We start from the raw sequence: 17,975 nt of genomic DNA, 5'->3' as shown, positions 1-17,975 counted from the left end.
CGTGGGGTTCACGTTTTAAAAAAGTACCCAGGTAGAACGGCATAAGCCCCGTGGTGAACCAGCACTATTCCGATTTCGTGTTCGTCACCTTTAAAGTACTTTAATTAGCCATTTAGTGCCGTTTATTGTTATTTATTTATTATTTGCGCCTCCCAGCACGGCGATGTACGCATCTGCGCATGTGCGCCCCCTAGCGACGCGCAAGGGTTCGGTGGGGGGGGGGGGGAAATTCTCATTCACGTTAAAAATGCAACCAAAAAAACACACAAGACTTCAGTCGTGTGTTTTTTTAGTTGCATTTTAAAGTGTGATTTCCTCTCCACCCCCTCACCCCAATGTGTGAAATTACTACTATAGGGTCAGAAGATACTAATAGTATAGAGCTTACGTACTATTACTGTAGAGCGGGCGGGGGGATGTTGGGGGGGGTAGCAGCCCAGCCTGCCAAGGTGCCACCTCGGCCGGATGGGCAATCTAAGCGAGGCCGGGGGCTCTGCACGGGACTAGGCCACACCACAGCACTGTTAAGTAGGTACTATTTTCTTGCTTCTTTCGCTAAACTCACGTAGATAGAAAACTAACATGAAAAAATTTAGTTAGGAAATATTAAAATTATAGTGTGTGTGTAGACAACTAATATTAAAAAATGTAGTTAGTAAATATTAAAATAATAATGTATGTGTCTAAGTCCATGTGTGCGTGCGAGTCGATGTGCGTTTGCGTCGATGTGTGTGTGTAAGTCCATGTGTCTGTGTGCGAGTCAATGTGTGTGTGCGAGTCGATGCGTGTGTGTGTAGGTCTCCTACCTCTATCAATGAATTACCACGAGACTACGATATAAACATACAAATGTAACAAATAAGCTTGTGCCGGAGGCCCCGGGGGGACAGGCTTCTATGACGTCTCCTGGCCAAACCCCAATTGGCTGAGCCAGGAGATTGAATCTTCACCCTCGGGGCTCCTCCAGAAACAACAAAAAACCACTGCGGGTGGCCACGTGGAATGTTCGAACGCTCACTGCGGAGGAGAGGCTGCCACTCATTTGTCGGGAGCTGGACCGGTACCGCCTGGATCTCTGTGGTATTCAGGAGGTCCGATGGACCGGCTCTGGCTCCTGCCACCATGAGGGGTGGACAGTCCTTTTCTTGGGGCAGGAGACTGCCAAACAACAGGGAGTGGCTCTTCTTCTAAACAAAAAAATGAAGGGGGCGTGGGAGCGTGGCGGTGAGATGTGGGAAACTGTAAGCCCCAGGCTACTTTGGGCTCACCTCCCATCAACCAGAGGCGAGTGGTGGTCGTGGTTACTTATGCCCCCACCGAAGACGAACATCCGTGGAGGGATGCAGGCAAAGCCGATGAGTCAGATGCCTTCTATGACCCTCCTGTCACAGGTGCTGGCTAAAGTGGCCACTCGGGACAGTCATCTTGTTGGGTGACTTCAATGCCTGAGTTGGTCATGATGCTGGCACCTGGTCTGGAGTGATTGGAAGGCATGGGCCAGATCAACTCAATAATAACGGTAGGAGGCTGCTGTATTTTTGTGCAGCCCATGGGCTTGTAATTACCAACACGCTCTTCCGGCATCGGCGCATCCACATAACATCTGCTGGACTACATAGTGACGGACCAGCGGATGCGAGCCCATGTCCTTGACACCAGGACCTACCGTGGAGCTGATCTGCCCTCTGACCATCGACTAGTCATCTGTAAGATGCGCCTGCCATTCTTCCACTCCGGTGGTGGGTGTACACCCAGAACCCCATTCAAACCCTTAGTGGCATGGTCTTAGCTAGCTGATGAAAGTTGCAAACGAGAATTTCATCAATCGCTTGCAGCTGGGGTTGGCATCATCCTCCTGATGCAGAGGGGAAATAGGCGAGGTTTAGGACTTTGACTGAGGCAGCTGCAATGGCTGCTTTGGGTACACGGTCCAGACCTCCCCAGAGACTCTGGCTGAGAGAGGAGGTGTTCAGGCTGGCTGAGAAAAAGCGACAGGCCCACTCTCATCGGCTACAGCATCCCACGTTGGAGAATGAGGAGGCTTACCCGCAGCCTTCGCTCGGAGGTTCGGAGATCCGTGAGACGCCGCAAGGATCGGTGGATGTCGCGGGTTGCTGAGGAGATGGAGTCTGCCTCAATGGCCCGCGATCACAAATCACTCTTTAATTCTCTCCCAAGCGAAATGCTGAGGAAGGGTGGCGTTTGTGCACAGACTGCCCTATATGACATCATAACAACAGTCTGGACCACTGGATGGGTTCCACAGGATTGGACTGGAACAACTACCGGGGCATCTCACTCCTCAGTGTGCCGGGAAAGGTTCCGGCAAGGATTATTCAACATCGCCTTGCTAGGCACGCTGAGGACAGGATTGCGGAGCCCCAATGTAGTTTCAGGAAAGGGCGGTCCTGCACAGATGCCATATTTTCTGTCCGTCTGTTACAGCAGAGGTGTAGAGAATTCCAACAAGACCTACATCTCTGTTTTATTGACCTGGTCCAGGCCTATGATACCATCAAGTAGGCCTGGGCTCTGGGGTTGTTCTTTGTGCTTTCGGAGTCCCTGACCCGCTGCTCACGATCATAAAGGACCTTCATGATGTTGAGCGGGCCAGGGTAAAACTACGTGGCCGGGAGTCGGAGCCATTCCCTGTACACCTTGGGGTGGCGACAGGGATGTTCTCTGGCTCCCACATTATTTAACATCTATTTCGACCACATAGTTCTTGAAGCCTTCAATAGCTGTACCGGAGGAATTTCCATCTGGTACAGATACAATGGGAGGCTGATTGATGCCCGGGAGCGGTCAAGCGAGGGCTCCCTATTGCTCAACAATGTTATTTATGCCAATGATCTGATAATTGCTGCTCACTCAGAGAAGGCGTTGGAGGCGCTGCTGCTGAACCTGGAGCTTGCCACTTAGAGGTGGGGCCTTACTATCAGCCCCACCAAAACTAAGCACCTGCCTGGGTCTTTTAAACCATCGGACACTCCACCCCCACAACTCCTAATTGGTGATAGGGTAGTTCTAGAAAAAGCGGAGAGTTTCCCATACCTGGGCAGTGTGCTCATGACCGGCTCCGGTTTAAATCGCAGAGGTCCCACTCCGAATCAGTCGAGCGGCAATATATTTTCATCGGTTGCGTAACGCTGTGTGGAAGCTACCTGGTCTGTCGCCTTCTCGGCCAAAGTCATTCCCTCCCTTCTCTACGCTTGCGAAACGTGGACCCCCCCTAATGGAACATTTTTGCCGGTTGGAAACATTTAGGCTGGCCTGCCTACGATCCATCCTGGGTTTAACCAGGCTGGATTGTGTGAGGAGCTCACAAATCCTTGAAAGATCTGGGCAAAGTCCCATCGGTGAGCTCCTCCGGCAGGCAAGGCTGCGTTGGCTGGGTCATGTAGGCCGCATGCCCAGCCACCGCATGCCTAAACAGCTTTTGTTCGGCCGGATCGAGGGGGCTAAACGGGCATGGTACGGACTAGAGAAGAGATGGAGTGATGTGGTACAGGAGGACGTGGAGCTGAGTGGACTTGCCGATGACTGCTACCAGCGGTGTCAAGATCGGCCTCTGTGGAGGAGGCTCGTGAAGGACGCTACTGGGCAGTTGGAGGCAGTCGCCCTCCAACAACAATGGAGGGCGGAGAAGCGACGCTCACAACAACGAGCGGAGCACCGGGTGGCTAAAGCACAGCAAGTTGGCACAGTAGGGGGCACAGGTGGTGCATCAGCCAGTCATCTCGGTCATCTCAGTCAGTCGACCCGTGGCACCTGGATCTGCCCCGTGACCTCCTGCCAGCGGGCGTTCGACACTTCAAGTGGCCTCAAGGTGCACATAGCCTGGCACAAGCGTCGTGGTGACGTCACCGCCACTTAGTGGCGAATGGCAGTTGTTGTTGTGTAAGTCTATGTGCGCGTGTGCGTGCCTTTTTCGCCCGGGCAACGCCGGGTACTTCCCGCTCGTCCATAAAAGGTTTTTTTGGGTTAGATCACGTAAATATAAATGTGTTGTTAAACCACCACCACCCGACACAATCAATTAGTAAAGTTTGTCACCTAAACAAAGCATGCCAATTATTTACAACTTCAGCACACCGGTGTGTTGGAGAGTAAACCCACAACATTTACAATTTGAGTACGATGTTTTGTTGGTGATGACATCACCTTTACTCTATTTTAGACCGAAACAGGAAGACTTCTTCACAATCCTGGAAAAACGCCTGATAAAGCTGGTTGTAATCACCGGCGAAATGTCATGGTACTCAAATTGTAAATGTTGTGGGTTTTAATAAACAAGCAGCCGAGTTGGGGGTCTCATCACAACACTGCAAGTCCAAGGGTTGCTGCGTATACCCAGGTCCAGGTGCTTGAGAAGGCAGCAGAGCAGCAATCGGCCAATCTCCTCGACGGGATGTTCAGCCGGGAACGCGATCGGAGTCATGAGGTTGCTCTGCTTGTGGAAGCGTTCCAGGTGGCACAGGAAGTCCTGTAAATCCACACACACGTGACCACAAAGCAAAGATGTTGAGGAAACACAGCAATGGCATTCATTTGCAGGAACGGCATTCGTTTTTCATCGCTTCTTCTTTCGCACGGATGTGTTTTGAGGAGCAACTATCCGTCGACGTCGAGGTTGTGAATCGTGCTGCCGGCTTCAGAGCACAATGAGCGTGAACCACGTTTGCCCTCGAAGGCTGCTCGCGGGGGACGCGGAGTTGTGTGCCGCTCTTTGGCGTGGTGCTCCCCAGCCATGTCAGTGGCGCCGACCCGGTAATCAGACATCAACGTTAGCCCAGGCACCTTGACAGCGTGGTCGTGGGTGGCGTTGTCCGCCAGGGCCTGCAGGAAGGGTTGCGAGGCATCAGGCAGCGTGAGGCGGCGGGCCTTAAGTTTGGCGGCGCCAGCAGGGTGAGACTCGTGCGCGCTGCTGTGGTCTTCGTCTTTCTCCTCATTGTAGCTGTAGCGAGTGGGGTTGGTCTGCAGCCCGCCTCGGAACAACGGAGACTGCAGCCACTCTGAGGGAGCAGTAGCGGGACAGCAGGTCAAAGGTTAGCCACGAGACACGACGGCATGGACATGGGAAGGGTATGTGCTGGCCGCCTACAGACAGCCAAATAAATTACATTGCCAAACACAAATGATGGGAGGCAGACAACCCCACACATCCGATTACTACATATGGTGCGAAATAAGTTCAACATACATAGATACAATGACAAAGAGCAAGATTTACAACACAGGCAAGACAAGACCAATCTTGATTTGAAGCTTTCGTGACTGCAGGAATCCATACTCTTTGGTTCCTTCGGTAAAGTCACGTAGGTAAAAATAAAATAAAGTAAAACAAATCACGATTTTCGCATGATATTTCCGAGATCAAGGTACTCTGCAAATCTTCGGGCTACTATCAAAGGTTTGTTCATGAAGCCATCCAAATATATAAACAAAGACATAACTTCAACCGAGAAGATGGATACAAATTGAACAATCATTGGAAGGATGATATTAACCAGGTAAAGCCTTAACTTGTTGTGGTTGTTTTCATCATACCTGCCGGGTACTAGCCTATTTTTCTGAGTTACTTTCCCCCGTGTCCCCAGCTTCCCACTTCTAGCCCCGCCTACTTCCCCCCCCCCACGCCTCACTTCTTCTCCCCCTAACGCTCACGCAGCCCCCCCCCTTCCACTACCCCCCCCCCTCTCTCTATACTCTCCCCCCCCTCCCTCCTTTCCTACCTATATAACCTCTTGCCACAGCAGCTCTCTCGCCTACTTCAGCATTTTTTCTTGCTGTGGTTGTTCCACCTGATGAGGATTGCTTGTGTTGCGATCGAAACGTTGTGATTTTTTTATTTTATTTCTACCTACGTGACTTTACCGAAAGAACCAAAGAGTAAAGACAAGACTACTTTAGCAAACAAGGCCATTGCATACCACTGAATGCGACAGGTTTAATATTGGGACTCAACTGTCCACCCCGTGTGCCTTGTATCTTTTAGTGTAAAACTCCTTCCCATCGCCTCCTTCACACATCTGTCCCTCTCCACATCATACATTTTATTATTGTTTTGTTGTTATGAGTGTTTATCCAGCAAAACCTCACCGAGTCTCGAGAATTATTCAGGAAGGTCTTGCCAAGTTTTTGCAGCAGCGGGAGATTTTCTTTGTGTAATCCAAATTGAGTAACTTAAAGTAATTTTAAGCATTGGGATGTATGCATAATACCAATTACATTGTACTTTCTGTTTTTTTTTGCTATGTGGGGAAACCAAAGAACGTTGAGGAAACCCATGCATACAGGGAGAAAATATAAAAACTCCATACTTAAAAAAAGGTACTGAAGTTGGGAATCGAACCCAGGCACTTTTCTGTGAGCGATGAGTGTTACCATGGTGCCACCTTGCCACCCACAATATAAGAAAATATGTTTTACTCATCACATCAGCCGCATGGCCTTCTAGGATTGCGTAATTTCAAAAGAAGCAAATTCTGAACATAATTTGGAAGGTTGCGTATTGTCTGCTTTATTTACTTTTGTATATTTTGGCTATGGTGTAAATGTGTCATTGTATTGAGTATACCGTGGGACAACATTCACCATTACTGAACAAAAACTACTTTTATTTTACCAGGTAAGGCCCATTAAGCTATACAGCTCTTTTTGAAAAGTGACCTGGCAACATAAAATAGCTCAACAAAGTGGCTTATCACGTGTAAATGTATAGCAGCCAAATACTCTAAAGGCGTGTTTCTAAATGTGGAGGACTCAATCACGCAATCACAGGGAGAGAGACATGCAAACTCCAAATATACAGGCATCGGGGTCAGGATCGAACCCACGACCTGCTGTATACCAGGTGAGGTAGTTAACGTATCACCACGTGATGGTTATGATCCCAATGATGATGACGGTGACGATATCGATGCATACCATTAATTCACTGCGAGGCGGGGATTTCAGGAGTTTGCTGTTAAGAGTAGCCAAGCCGCGTCTTCGTGCCACGCAGCGTCGCGACCATCCCCCCGGGGTGCGGCTGGCGTATGGCGCGTACCTGCACATTCGACCTCGACGGCCGACAGCGGGGTGCTGCAAGCAAGGTGGGCAGAGTGCAGGCCCAGGAGCAGGCCCAGGGCTCTCTCCGTGTCGGCGAGAGGCGACGGCATGCTGCCCAGCTCCGCGCACGACACCACGTCTTGCTCCGGCTGTTGACAACAGCGTTCGGGTCAACACCGACCCGGCAAGCACCCCAGGCACAACACAATCCTACCTACATGTTTTCAGTTCATGCCTGAAAACACCAGAATTATACCAGAAAATCTAGGCCTTCTTGAATGATAGATGCGGCACTGACCTCTCTCCATCAAAACCAGGTGCCCTTTCAAAACACAAACACGCCATACTCCAAAACTTTAATATCATAGCCAGAAGAACCATCTTGGCTAACTGGAAAGACCATGAACCCCCCTCATAAAAACAGAGGCACAACCCCCTGCTAGCCCATGCGGGCCCTGACCACCTGTCCCACAAACTTAAAGGGAAGGAATGAGAATTCAAGATCAGGTGGGTCCCCCTTCCTGTGGAGTTTCAAAAGAGGAAAGGTGGAGAGGGCCAGGGCCGGGAGATGGGAGCGGACACAGGAGGGGCAGACCACCCCCCCCTTGTCAGCCACAATGAGATGGACCCAAAATCGAGCGCAGGTTTTTCACCCCCACCCATAAAGCTGCGTGTATGTAGTATGTAGCATGTAGTATGATTTATAGCATGTTCTTTATCCATCCCACCCACACCCGGGTCTCCCCTTAGAACCTTGGTTACCTCTTCCAGGCCCCCTATTCACCCCCCACCCACCCATATATATATATAACAAAAAAAGCTCTCCGCCCCCCCCCTTGACAAAAGATCACCACAAGTTGGGGCATCGAGCCTTCATTTTTTTTCTCCCCCTCCCCCAAAACCACCGGGCTTGCGTGCTTACCACAAACAATTTAAAACATCGCCCATCATGCTGTGTGCCTACACAAGTCTACACGCAGTGGGGAGGGAGATTACCCCCGAATGTTGTTCAACGTGGTCAGCATGTCATGCGTCAGTTTTTGTGTGGGATATTATCGTTTCATTGTTGTTACTCTTTGGTTCTTTCGGTAAAGTCACGTAGAAATTTATTAAATAATAATAGAATACGACGTTTCGATGGCAACACAAGCAACCATCATCAGGTACAAATGAATGAGAAAACAAACCTAGTAAACTTAGATATATGATGCAATACAACACAGAGTCGGCCAACACAACAGTCAACACCCCACCTGGTTGATTACGTTCTTCCAAAGATTGCTAAATTAGAAATTAAGTGTGAAACAAACAAGCACGTCAAACCCTCCCCGTAGAGGTGGTTCAAACTAGATTCGTTAACTGTGTGCTAACCGACTCTGTGTTGCATTGCATTACACTTCCTAATTTTACTAAATTTGCTTTCTACCGTGCTTGTTTACAAGTCCATTCTCTCCTCTGGCCGCTATGGGCAGGAATTCCTGCCCATAGCGGCATTATATTTCTAAGTTTACTAGGTTTGTTTTCTCTTTCATTCGTACCCGACGATGGTTGCTTGTGTTGCAATCGAAACGTCGTATTCTATTATTATTTAATTACAATTTTTTCTACGCGACTTTACCGAAAGAACCACAGAGTAATTCCTGCAGTCACGAAAGCTTCGAAACCAGTTTCATTGTTGTTGTTACGTTCGTTTAGTCAACAGCCTCCCCGAGTCTTAAGATACTTTTTCTGGAGGGTCCTGACAAGTTTTCGAAGTAAAAAGGTGATGCTGCTGTGTGCAATCCCAATTGAGTAATTTGCAGTGTCAGTTTTGTTTGCATTGGAATATTTGGCCAATACCCGTTCCAGTGAGTGTGTGTGCTTAGCTATGGGGGGGTGAAACCAGAGAACATGGAGGAAATCCATGAAGAATGGAGAGGGAACAAACGGAGAGGCGCCCTTGTCGGGAATCGAACCCAGGACATTCCTGTTGTGAGGCACAAGTGATACTATTATGCCAGCCTCCCTACCGCCCACTTTGAAATTCACACACGTTTTCCTTTGCCATGGGGCTCCCTGCAGGCCTCCTGTGGTTCAGACAAGCGAAGGGCTTACGTCCAGGTAGGGTCCCACGCAGAAGCTCTGCATGGTCTCCTTGAGCTCCTCACAGTGCAAAGCGGCCTCCAGTGCAGCCAGAGGCTCCTCGCCCGCGTACTCGGCTGCATGGGACGACACGAGACAGCCCCACTCATCGTCTCTGCCCTCCGTATGCTCTCAACTCCAGCAAGCAAGGCCTTCTGTTTAAAGCCTCCACCAATAGGAGGCCACTCCCTCTCTGCCGCTGCCGCATGACATTCCCTGCATCGCCGCCGACTTCCTGCTCCTGCTCCAATCCAGGCTCAAGGCCTTCCCCCATCTTCTCGACCAATGGTGGACTGTCCTCCATCTAGAAAGTGCTTTCAATCACACCTTACTTTAAAAATATAAATACCTAGATTTAGTTCATGTGATGAGCAGTAGCAAACTTTCCGTACTCTTGCTGTCGGAAAAAACATAATTAAGAAAAGTACCACTTAAATTGTAAAGACTATGGCCCTCAGTCAGAGTGCCATTACCAATCGGAGAGCACCAGAGAGCCAGTTCCAGACCTTGAGAGCAGCAGTGGAACAGAAGAAAACCCCTCCTGCAAACCCAGTGATGGGAGCGTGACCCAGAGCACAGGCAGAATAATCACCCAGGTGGCCGTTCTCGACCAGTGTCTGTGCGTGGAAAAGCAGGACGTCGTAGACGCGGCCCTGCAGGATGGCCCACTGGCCACCATCCTTGTTGTGGTTCTCCAGATCTGACTTGCGGATCACCGTTACCTCCTCGCTGTTCTGGGGGCTGAGCGGCACCAGGAACGACCATGGCACTGAAATAGACGATGGTAGAGTCAGAGTGTGCACTGAGGTGGGGCACCATAACCTGATCAAGGTGCCTGCCTACAATTTGCTAACAGAGAGGGGGGGCGCTTAGGTCCACAGTGATGGCAATACAAAGCCATAATAATCATGTTTCATTTTTATATCTCGTCATTGGTGCAAATTGCATCTCGAAACATTTATAATGCACAGAGTGTTCGCACAGAACCGCAGGAAATGACAGCCAAGCGGGAAGGCAGTCAAAACTGGTACCGTTTGCCTGAGATCTGTAATCCTATACTGTTGTCCCTCGTTTAACAGTAACGTTTTTCGGAAAACGTGTCACCTCCCATAGGACCCCATGGTTTCCACCAATGTTAACATTGTTAACTAATGTTACAATGTTGACTAACAGTATGTTTACGTTATGCACACGGGCGTCAATTTCATCACAAATTTTTGTGTTGGGCAACATAATGCCATTGGCCGCAAAACCTATATCTTACATTTACCGTTCCCCCTCTTAATTTGCTGCTTGCCTCCGAGGTCTACAGAGATCGGCTTGAAGGAGGGCTGCTCGAGCAACAGCCGGTGATCGAGTGACGCAAGCAATTCCAGCCGGGCGCACTTGAATGACTTTAAGGAAACGAGGAAATGGTCGGCCGCGGGCAATCGCGTTCCGCGAGGGCAAGCGGGGGAAGCGGCGTCACCCAAAATGCCGGGCCAGGCGAGGTCCTCGTGGTCGTCCTTCTCCGCGCCGGGCGCCAGGCCGTTGAAGCGGTCGAGATGCTCGAGCAGCCCGGCGAGCACGGGGATGGCGCCGGCGTCCTGCACGAGCGTCGGCGACTTCACCTGCAGCAGCAGGACGCCGAGCACCAGCTCCGGCAAGAGCACACCTGGTGCACAAGGCGCACACGCGTGTTAGCGCTCGCATGTCAGCGCCCACGCGGGCGGGGCACACAGCTGCAGGAGGTGGCACCCGCAGCTCCTCCACCCGGAACCATTCCCACGCGTTCTGGGGATTCTTTCGCCCGGTTGGGCGGGACCCAAGATGCCTGGGAGTGAAGACCACGCTTCTCGATGGCGCGAATTATTACGTTGCGTCGTGTGCGAGAATAAAAGCCCGATGAAGCGTGGGCATCGGGAGACACAAATAACACCCATGTTACAGGCAACTACACGCGTTAGAATGGTATATGTATTAGTGTGTCCCCATGTCTCTCTACAGCTGTGCGTGTGGTGCGCTAACCACTGTGCCACTGCTCCCCACACACCCATATACTCACCCACTCACACAATCACTCACCACACTGCAGGTGATAACACTTCTCTCTGCGTCTTCCCTCACATTGCTCCAGTCTGGAATTCCCTCCAATCATCTCTTTTCCCCCAAGTTGTTACAATAATAATGCTACTCAATGCAATAAACTGTCAATGAAACTTTGATACCTCTGTTTGTTGCCGTCCGTTTGACATTTCGGGTCTGTGCTCAGCAACGGAGCAAAAAAACACACGCAGCACACAGCCTGCTCGAGCGCCAAGCCGCGCGCTTGTGAGACACGGTAGCACGGTGCGTACCACACAGGTCGCTCTCCAGGACGTACGAGACCTCGGCGAAGTGGCGGCTGCTGGAGTGGGCCACACTGGTGGCCACGGGCAGCACGTCGGCCACATGGCTGCACATCAGCACGATGTACTTCTTGAGCAGGGAGCCGGCGCCACTGGGCTCCAGTCCTGGGCAGAAGAACGGCAGCGCCGAGTCACGCGAGGCGCCGTGTGACGCGAGGCGCCGTGTGACGCAAGCGAGGCGCCCCCCCCAGACCGCCCCCCTCCACCCCTGCCCCGTGGTGCTGGGGAACGAGCCCGACACCGTTAAGCCTTCCTGGAGAATAGCGAGTTGAATTGTAACTCGTTGCACTTGGTACTCGCGCCATTCATACGGCGCAAGGCTATCATCACGAAGGAATGCGCCACTGTGTCTCAGCGCCTCTAAATACCAGTGTGGCTACGTTTATGGTGCAAAAGAAGTTCAACATAAACACGTACATAGACAGTCTGCCGTAGTTTCTCAGGAGGAGGCACACAATGGTGGACTCTGTGAAGCAGATGTGCAGGAATAGCCAGGGTATCCTGGTGGATTCGAACCCCAAACCAATGCAAGAAGTGGCGAGCGAAATACCGCTGGGCCACGTCATATCAGCACCCCAAGAACATTGACAGCACTCCCCGATCCCAAACACTTGAGTGTCAGAACACGGCGGCAGCAGCAGCAACAGCGTGCACAGGGCATTCCCAGCCACTGACACACACAGGTGTTAAGAAAATTACACATTTATGCAGTACAAAACCCTGGGTCGTGCCATGTGGAAGGGAATTAGTTTCAAGTTTCATGTTAATTTTGTTTAACCGGGTGAGAACTCAAGAGACCAGGATGGTAACATTCGCAAACATTACAAAGGCAACAACGTAAATAATGTAAAAAGATGTACAACAATAAACAAAAATATAAATCAGAGCAAAAACAACCAAATAATACTACAGTATAAACAGTGGTGTTCTCGGAAGAAGCCGTGACCCAGGAAACCAAGAGGCTGTGGCTCCGTGCCCTCACAGTGGGCCCTAAATCCCCAGAGGTATCCTGCTACATCCCCCAATCTCACACCACGATGGGTTGTCATCACGAGCGTGGACACACCCTCTGCTGGGTACAGCTTGCTGAACAGCAGCCTCTGAAAGCGCAGCAGGAGGTCGAGGGAGGCCGACTTCTCCCTTGGGGGACTCCCAAACTCGCAGAACTCAGAGGAGGCGATGTTCACGGACACAACCTTCAGCTTGCCGATCGTCTGCGATGCCACGTTTCTGCATTCGCGCACAGTGGGGAACAAATAATCTAAACTCATTTATTTTTTCCAGGTAAGGCTCACGGAGCTATATAGCTCTTTTTCAGAAGCGACCATATATTATAGCTCAACAATGGCTTAATATGTGAAAATGTATTGCAGCCAAATACTCTAAACGCAGTCTCTAAATGTAGAGGGTAAAAAACAGAGAACCCGGAGAAAAATTAACATGACGACGGGGAGAACATGGAAACTCCAAATATACAGCAGCACCAGGCGTCAGGGTCGGGATCGAAACCACGACCTCCTGTATACCAGGCGAGGTAGTTAACTCGCCACCGGGGATCCCACTCAACTGATTCGTCATCCTCAATCATTCCTCTGACAATAACAACGTGGTGTCATTATCTTATAAAAGCTGGCACGGGTAATTCATTGACAGACACAATCACGGTGATCCAATGCTTACGACCCCATCATGCACATTTCAAGCGACGAGGCAGCAGCGTCATGATGCTGGGATCAAGTCTGGGAAGCCGCCCGCAAGTGAACCAGGTTCTCACATGCACCGACTTTGATGGGGTCAAAAGGGCCAAAATAACTGCCAAAAATCGCTTTCGGCTTTTAGTCAGAGGGCCACCGATCGCAAACACACCAGACAACTGGCACAGATTAAACACTTTCAGCTTTAGAAGCACGAAGGCGGGCCACCTTCAGGGCCTCAAGAGAGGTTTCCTAGCATCACGTTCATGGCCGTTCCCTTCCCTGGTGTTCTGCTGACCGAGGGTATTTGAATAGCAACGTAACGTCACCAACTGCATGGCATCATAAGCAGCAGCATGCATGGGGATACAAAACAATGGAGGTCGCGAGAGCCAGGGTCCGCACGCGCACCTGAGCAGCTGCTGGACGAGCTGCACCAGCGGCAGGCTCTTGGCGCCGGTGTAGTCGTTGTAGAGGCCGGTGTTGATAATGTCCTTGTCGAGCTGAGAGCCGGTGCGCTGCAGCGACGACACGTTGGCCTCCTGCTCATCGATCTCCTTCTCCTTCTGCGCCTCCTTCTTGGCCTCGATGTCCTGCTGCCACACATGAGCGCACGTGCGCACCGCACACTCCATCACCGGGTCTTTTGCTACAGCTTAATGTACTCGAAAAATTACTCTTTGACGTTTGATTCGGCGAGTGGGAGGAAAACCACGTGCCTAAAAACACCAAGCACCCTAAGACAATGGCCACACTCTGCCAATTGGTCTGAAACAGACTTGCACACACAACACTGTTGTTGCACAGGACACGAGTATTCTCTAAGTCACGATTGCAATCTGCATTCAGTGAGTTTGGAATCCACAAAACTTGTATGAAAGTAGTTAATATTACTATAGGACATGGAGTAGAACTACAGGGCAGGGGGTGGAGCTAAACAACCTGTGTAGAGCGATCCAGCAGAGGATCGCTAAACCCTGGGCTAACTCTGAAATGATTGGTGACAATTCGTCCAGGCAGCCCTCCACGCCTATTAGGCAGACAGCATTCCCTGCCTGCTGGGAAGCAGCGCCTGAAGCGAGAATGGGAATGACGGGGTCTCAGTGTCCACCTGGAGCTCGGCGGCGATGGCGGCGTTGAGCGCGCACTCGAGGCCGCCGTCCGCCATAAGGCTCCCGACGAGCAGGTCGGTCATGAAGCGGCGCCCGGGGCTCATGCCCACGTCATGTCCAGACACTGCAACGGCAGAGACGACACGAGCGAACGTCGCCCACTCCCGCGTCAGCAATGCATCACACCCGCGTCGGCCATGCATCGCACCACCAGCCCAAAACCCATTTACATCTCCGGTAAACTCCCACGCACAAACTACTAGACCATTAACACAAATTGCAATACTGCAACGTGGTTTTTATAGAACTGAAGGAATTAATCAAACGAGTTATTAACAGAATGCCCGAGCAATAAAAACATTTCCTGCATAGGGGAGATTTGGAGATGTGACCTAGGTCAGCAGGTGTCGCCTGTGACCTCACAGCAGACTTGCAACCAATCCACAGAGTGACTACACGAAGGAAGTAGTACACGAATGAAGGAAGAGACCTGCACTAGGCAGCAGGGCAGAGAGGGCCCGGGCTCGTTCCTCGGCTGTGGGCAGCAGCACCGACCAGCCGTTCTGCAGCACAGCCTGGGCGGCCGACTGCACGGAGGGCAACACGCCCGTGTTGCTGGCCAGCGTCACCACCGCCTGCTTGATGCTGCTGAGCAGCGGGCTGCCCATGCCCAGGCCGAGGCTCGCCGAGTCCACCCGGTGGCTGATGGCCGCGTGCAGCTGGCGACGGCAGAAAAAGGGGGAGACGTCGGCAATCTGAGCAACGGGCATTCGCAAATGGCGTAACAACAGCAGTGCCCTAGAATAGCAGCATGAAACACTGTTAGAGGAGGCCATGTGAAGGTGAGACGTGCACGGCTGTAACGTTAGTCACGTTTCAAATTCCTCTGGGTAGACAACCGATTCACCATTGACCTATGTGTCAACAGTGGTACGTGCCATGAACATGAACACAATTATTGTGAATGAACGTGTCATTGTAAAGTGTGCGGGTGTGTGAGTGAAGGCCGAGCAGTGAGGTAGAGGCTCATGAAGGACGCAACTTGGAATTTTGAGTCAGTTGCCCTTCAAGAAAAATTAAGGCCGGGGAGTGATGCTTATAACAAGCGGAGCGCTCGACAACGTGGGGGAGCACAGCTGGTGCATCTGCCGGTCAACCCATGGCACCCGAGTTTGTCCAGTGACCTGCTAGAAAGCGCCTTCGACACTTCACATGACGGCCTCGAAGTGCACCTAGCCTGGCACAAGCTCCGCGGCGGCGATGTCGCTGCCACTTAGCGGCGAACGGCGGCCGTCGTCGTTGGGAGCGGTGTGCGGCGCGGGCCCCCACCTGCAGGCGCAGCAGGTTCAGTGCCGACACGCACATGCACTCCTTCTCCTGCGGCGGCGGCCAGTCGGCAGAGCCGTCCATGCCCTCGCTCACGCCGTGCAGCAGTGGGTCGAGCTGCTCGAACGTGGCCTGGCACACGTCCACCACGAGCTGCGCCCGCAGGCCCACGGTCCAGTCGGAGCAGGAGCTCCATACGAAGCTCTACCAGGACGGCCCACACAGAGCGACGTTACACAAACACAAAGGTGACCCCCCCCACACCACACCACCCTTACATCCGTACAGACCACTGCAGCAAGTGTTGCTACGCAATGGCGATACGGTGGCGAGATGTTAACTACATCGCCTGGTATGTAGGAGGTCGTGGGTTCAATCCCGACTGATGCCTGCTAGATATTTGGAGTTTGTATGTCTCTCTCCCCGTGGTAGCATGGATTTTCCTTTTTTCCCTCCACATTTAGAATCAATGTGGTTAGAGTATTTGGCTGCTATAAATGTATGTGTAATGTAGTAACTCGGCGGGAGACGACTTCACGGGTAACACACTCTTTATTTTACCAAACTCGTTCACAGGTGACTAACACCCACTTAGTATCTCAGGTGACAAACACCCACTTAGCTACCCTGGCGACTAACGCCCACTGAGCTACTCGGGTGACCAACACCCACTTAGCTACCCTGGCGACTAACGCCCACTGAGCTACTCGGGTGACCAATACCCACTTAGCTACTCGGCGACTAACGCCCACTGAGCTACTCGGGTGACCAACACCCACTTAGCTACTCGGCGACTAACACCCACTTAGCTACTCGGCGACTAACGCCCGCTGAGCTACTCGGGTGACCAACACCCACTTAGCTACCCTGGCGACTAACGCCCACTGAGCTACTCGGGTGACCAACACCCACTTAGCTACTCGGCGACTAACGCCCACTGAGCTACTCTGGACACTCCCTGCCCGGGGTGTCCGTCTTGACTGTGGGTCCCCAGCCCGACCCACGTGGGCGTCGGACCCCGGGTCCCACAGTCTCGCCTCCGAGCCACACAGGGCCCCGGTCCCTACAAGGACGGCGGGACTAGGGGTCTCGGGGCACTAGGTCTTCAACTCCGTCTTCGGTCTTCAACTGGATAACTCTCCCCGAGTGCTCTCGCGCGTCCCCCTTTATACCCCACCTGCGGACGTCGCTGTGAGCACCCATCCTATTCGACCAATCACTGGGCGCTGGCTACGATCCTGTTTTCCCACATCTCAGCATGCCTCACCACCCACGCCGCGCCGCCCCGTCATCTGTCACTCCCGGCGCGCGCGTCCACACCACGCCCACAACGCGTGCCCAACCCCGCACCCCGCGCCGCCCCGTGATCCATCACTGTCACAGTCGGCGCACGTCAACACCACCACTACATCACCCCCTACCACATAGCTCGCAGCCGACCCGGCTGCTATAAAAATATACAAACCCCCCTGTGTGCCCCGTAACACAACACAACAACAAGAACAACAACTAACGTAACAACACAACACAACGCGAACACTACCATCCGCAACCATCAACCAATGCCACCGCGACAACAGAACAATATATACAATCCGGCGAGTGACAATAGCAATGTGTATGCAGAAAGAAAAATAAATGGGAATTTTTTTTTTTTTTTCTCTCGACTCGTGCAGCGTCCCATTCTTTCCGAGCGTCCCTACAACGGGACATTACCCCGGCAGAGGGGAACACCGGGCGAGCTCGGTGTCGAAAAAAAATGTCTTCATGAAAATTGTTGTGCCCTAGCCCGAGTCCGCCTTGCCGGTCCGTCGTACGGCACCAGACGCGGTTGAACGTCCGGTGGTGCCGGCAGTTCAGGAAGACATTGGCCAGGCATCGAGGACCCGTGCGTGCCGCGGGGTTCAGGTTCCCGACGGTCAGCAGCCGTCAAGCCCGAGGCACCTGGGGGTGGGTCAGGTGGAGACACGTGAGGATCAGCCTGCGACACCTCCCTCCCCAAGTCGACGGTCACATCACACGCCCGGTCGTTACGGCACAGAACGGGGTCACACGGTGCCGCATAGGGCTTCAGTCGGGAGGGGTGCACGTACCAACGGCGTTTTTCCCATTTAATCTGTATACTCTGGGGTCGTGCAACCCGCACAATTTCCACCGGTCCCCTCCAAGGTCTCAACAATTTGGGGGACGTAGCCAACGGTGCATGTGGACAATGCAGCCAGGCCTTATCGCCTGGTTTCCAATCATGCGTATGCACCCTCCGCCCATGCAATCTCTCGTTC

General features: G+C 52.2%; 1 protein-coding gene across 7 annotated transcripts in view; it reads right to left on the bottom strand.

Annotated features, from left to right (window-relative positions):
* Positions 1-17,975, bottom strand: part of HERC2 (HECT and RLD domain containing E3 ubiquitin protein ligase 2) — a 165,255-nt gene that overhangs the window by 112,280 nt on the left and 35,000 nt on the right. For 5 of the 7 annotated variants that reach the window (XM_078864785.1, XM_078864787.1, XM_078864788.1 and 2 more), the window contains 12 exons: positions 15,697-15,897; positions 14,858-15,086; positions 14,367-14,491; positions 13,667-13,851; positions 12,628-12,791; positions 11,511-11,666; positions 10,643-10,828; positions 9,767-9,943; positions 9,148-9,251; positions 7,052-7,202; positions 4,801-5,015; positions 4,354-4,486 (listed from right to left, as the gene is read on the bottom strand). In XM_078864785.1, the coding sequence (XP_078720911.1) occupies positions 4,354-4,486; positions 4,801-5,015; positions 7,052-7,202; positions 9,148-9,251; positions 9,767-9,943; positions 10,643-10,828; positions 11,511-11,666; positions 12,628-12,791; positions 13,667-13,851; positions 14,367-14,491; positions 14,858-15,086; positions 15,697-15,897 (2,026 nt within the window). The remainder of the gene's footprint in view (positions 1-4,353; positions 4,487-4,800; positions 5,016-7,051; positions 7,203-9,147; positions 9,252-9,766; positions 9,944-10,642; positions 10,829-11,510; positions 11,667-12,627; positions 12,792-13,666; positions 13,852-14,366; positions 14,492-14,857; positions 15,087-15,696; positions 15,898-17,975) is intronic. The other 2 variants (XM_078864786.1, XM_078864791.1) reach the window with 1 other exon arrangement.

Source organism: Lampetra fluviatilis, chromosome 19 (assembly GCF_964198595.1).
Source record: "Lampetra fluviatilis chromosome 19, kcLamFluv1.1, whole genome shotgun sequence".
In the NCBI taxonomy this organism is placed as follows: Eukaryota; Metazoa; Chordata; class Hyperoartia; order Petromyzontiformes; family Petromyzontidae; genus Lampetra; species Lampetra fluviatilis.
Note: the sequence above shows the minus strand (reverse complement) of the source record. Positions and strands in the feature narration are given on the sequence as shown.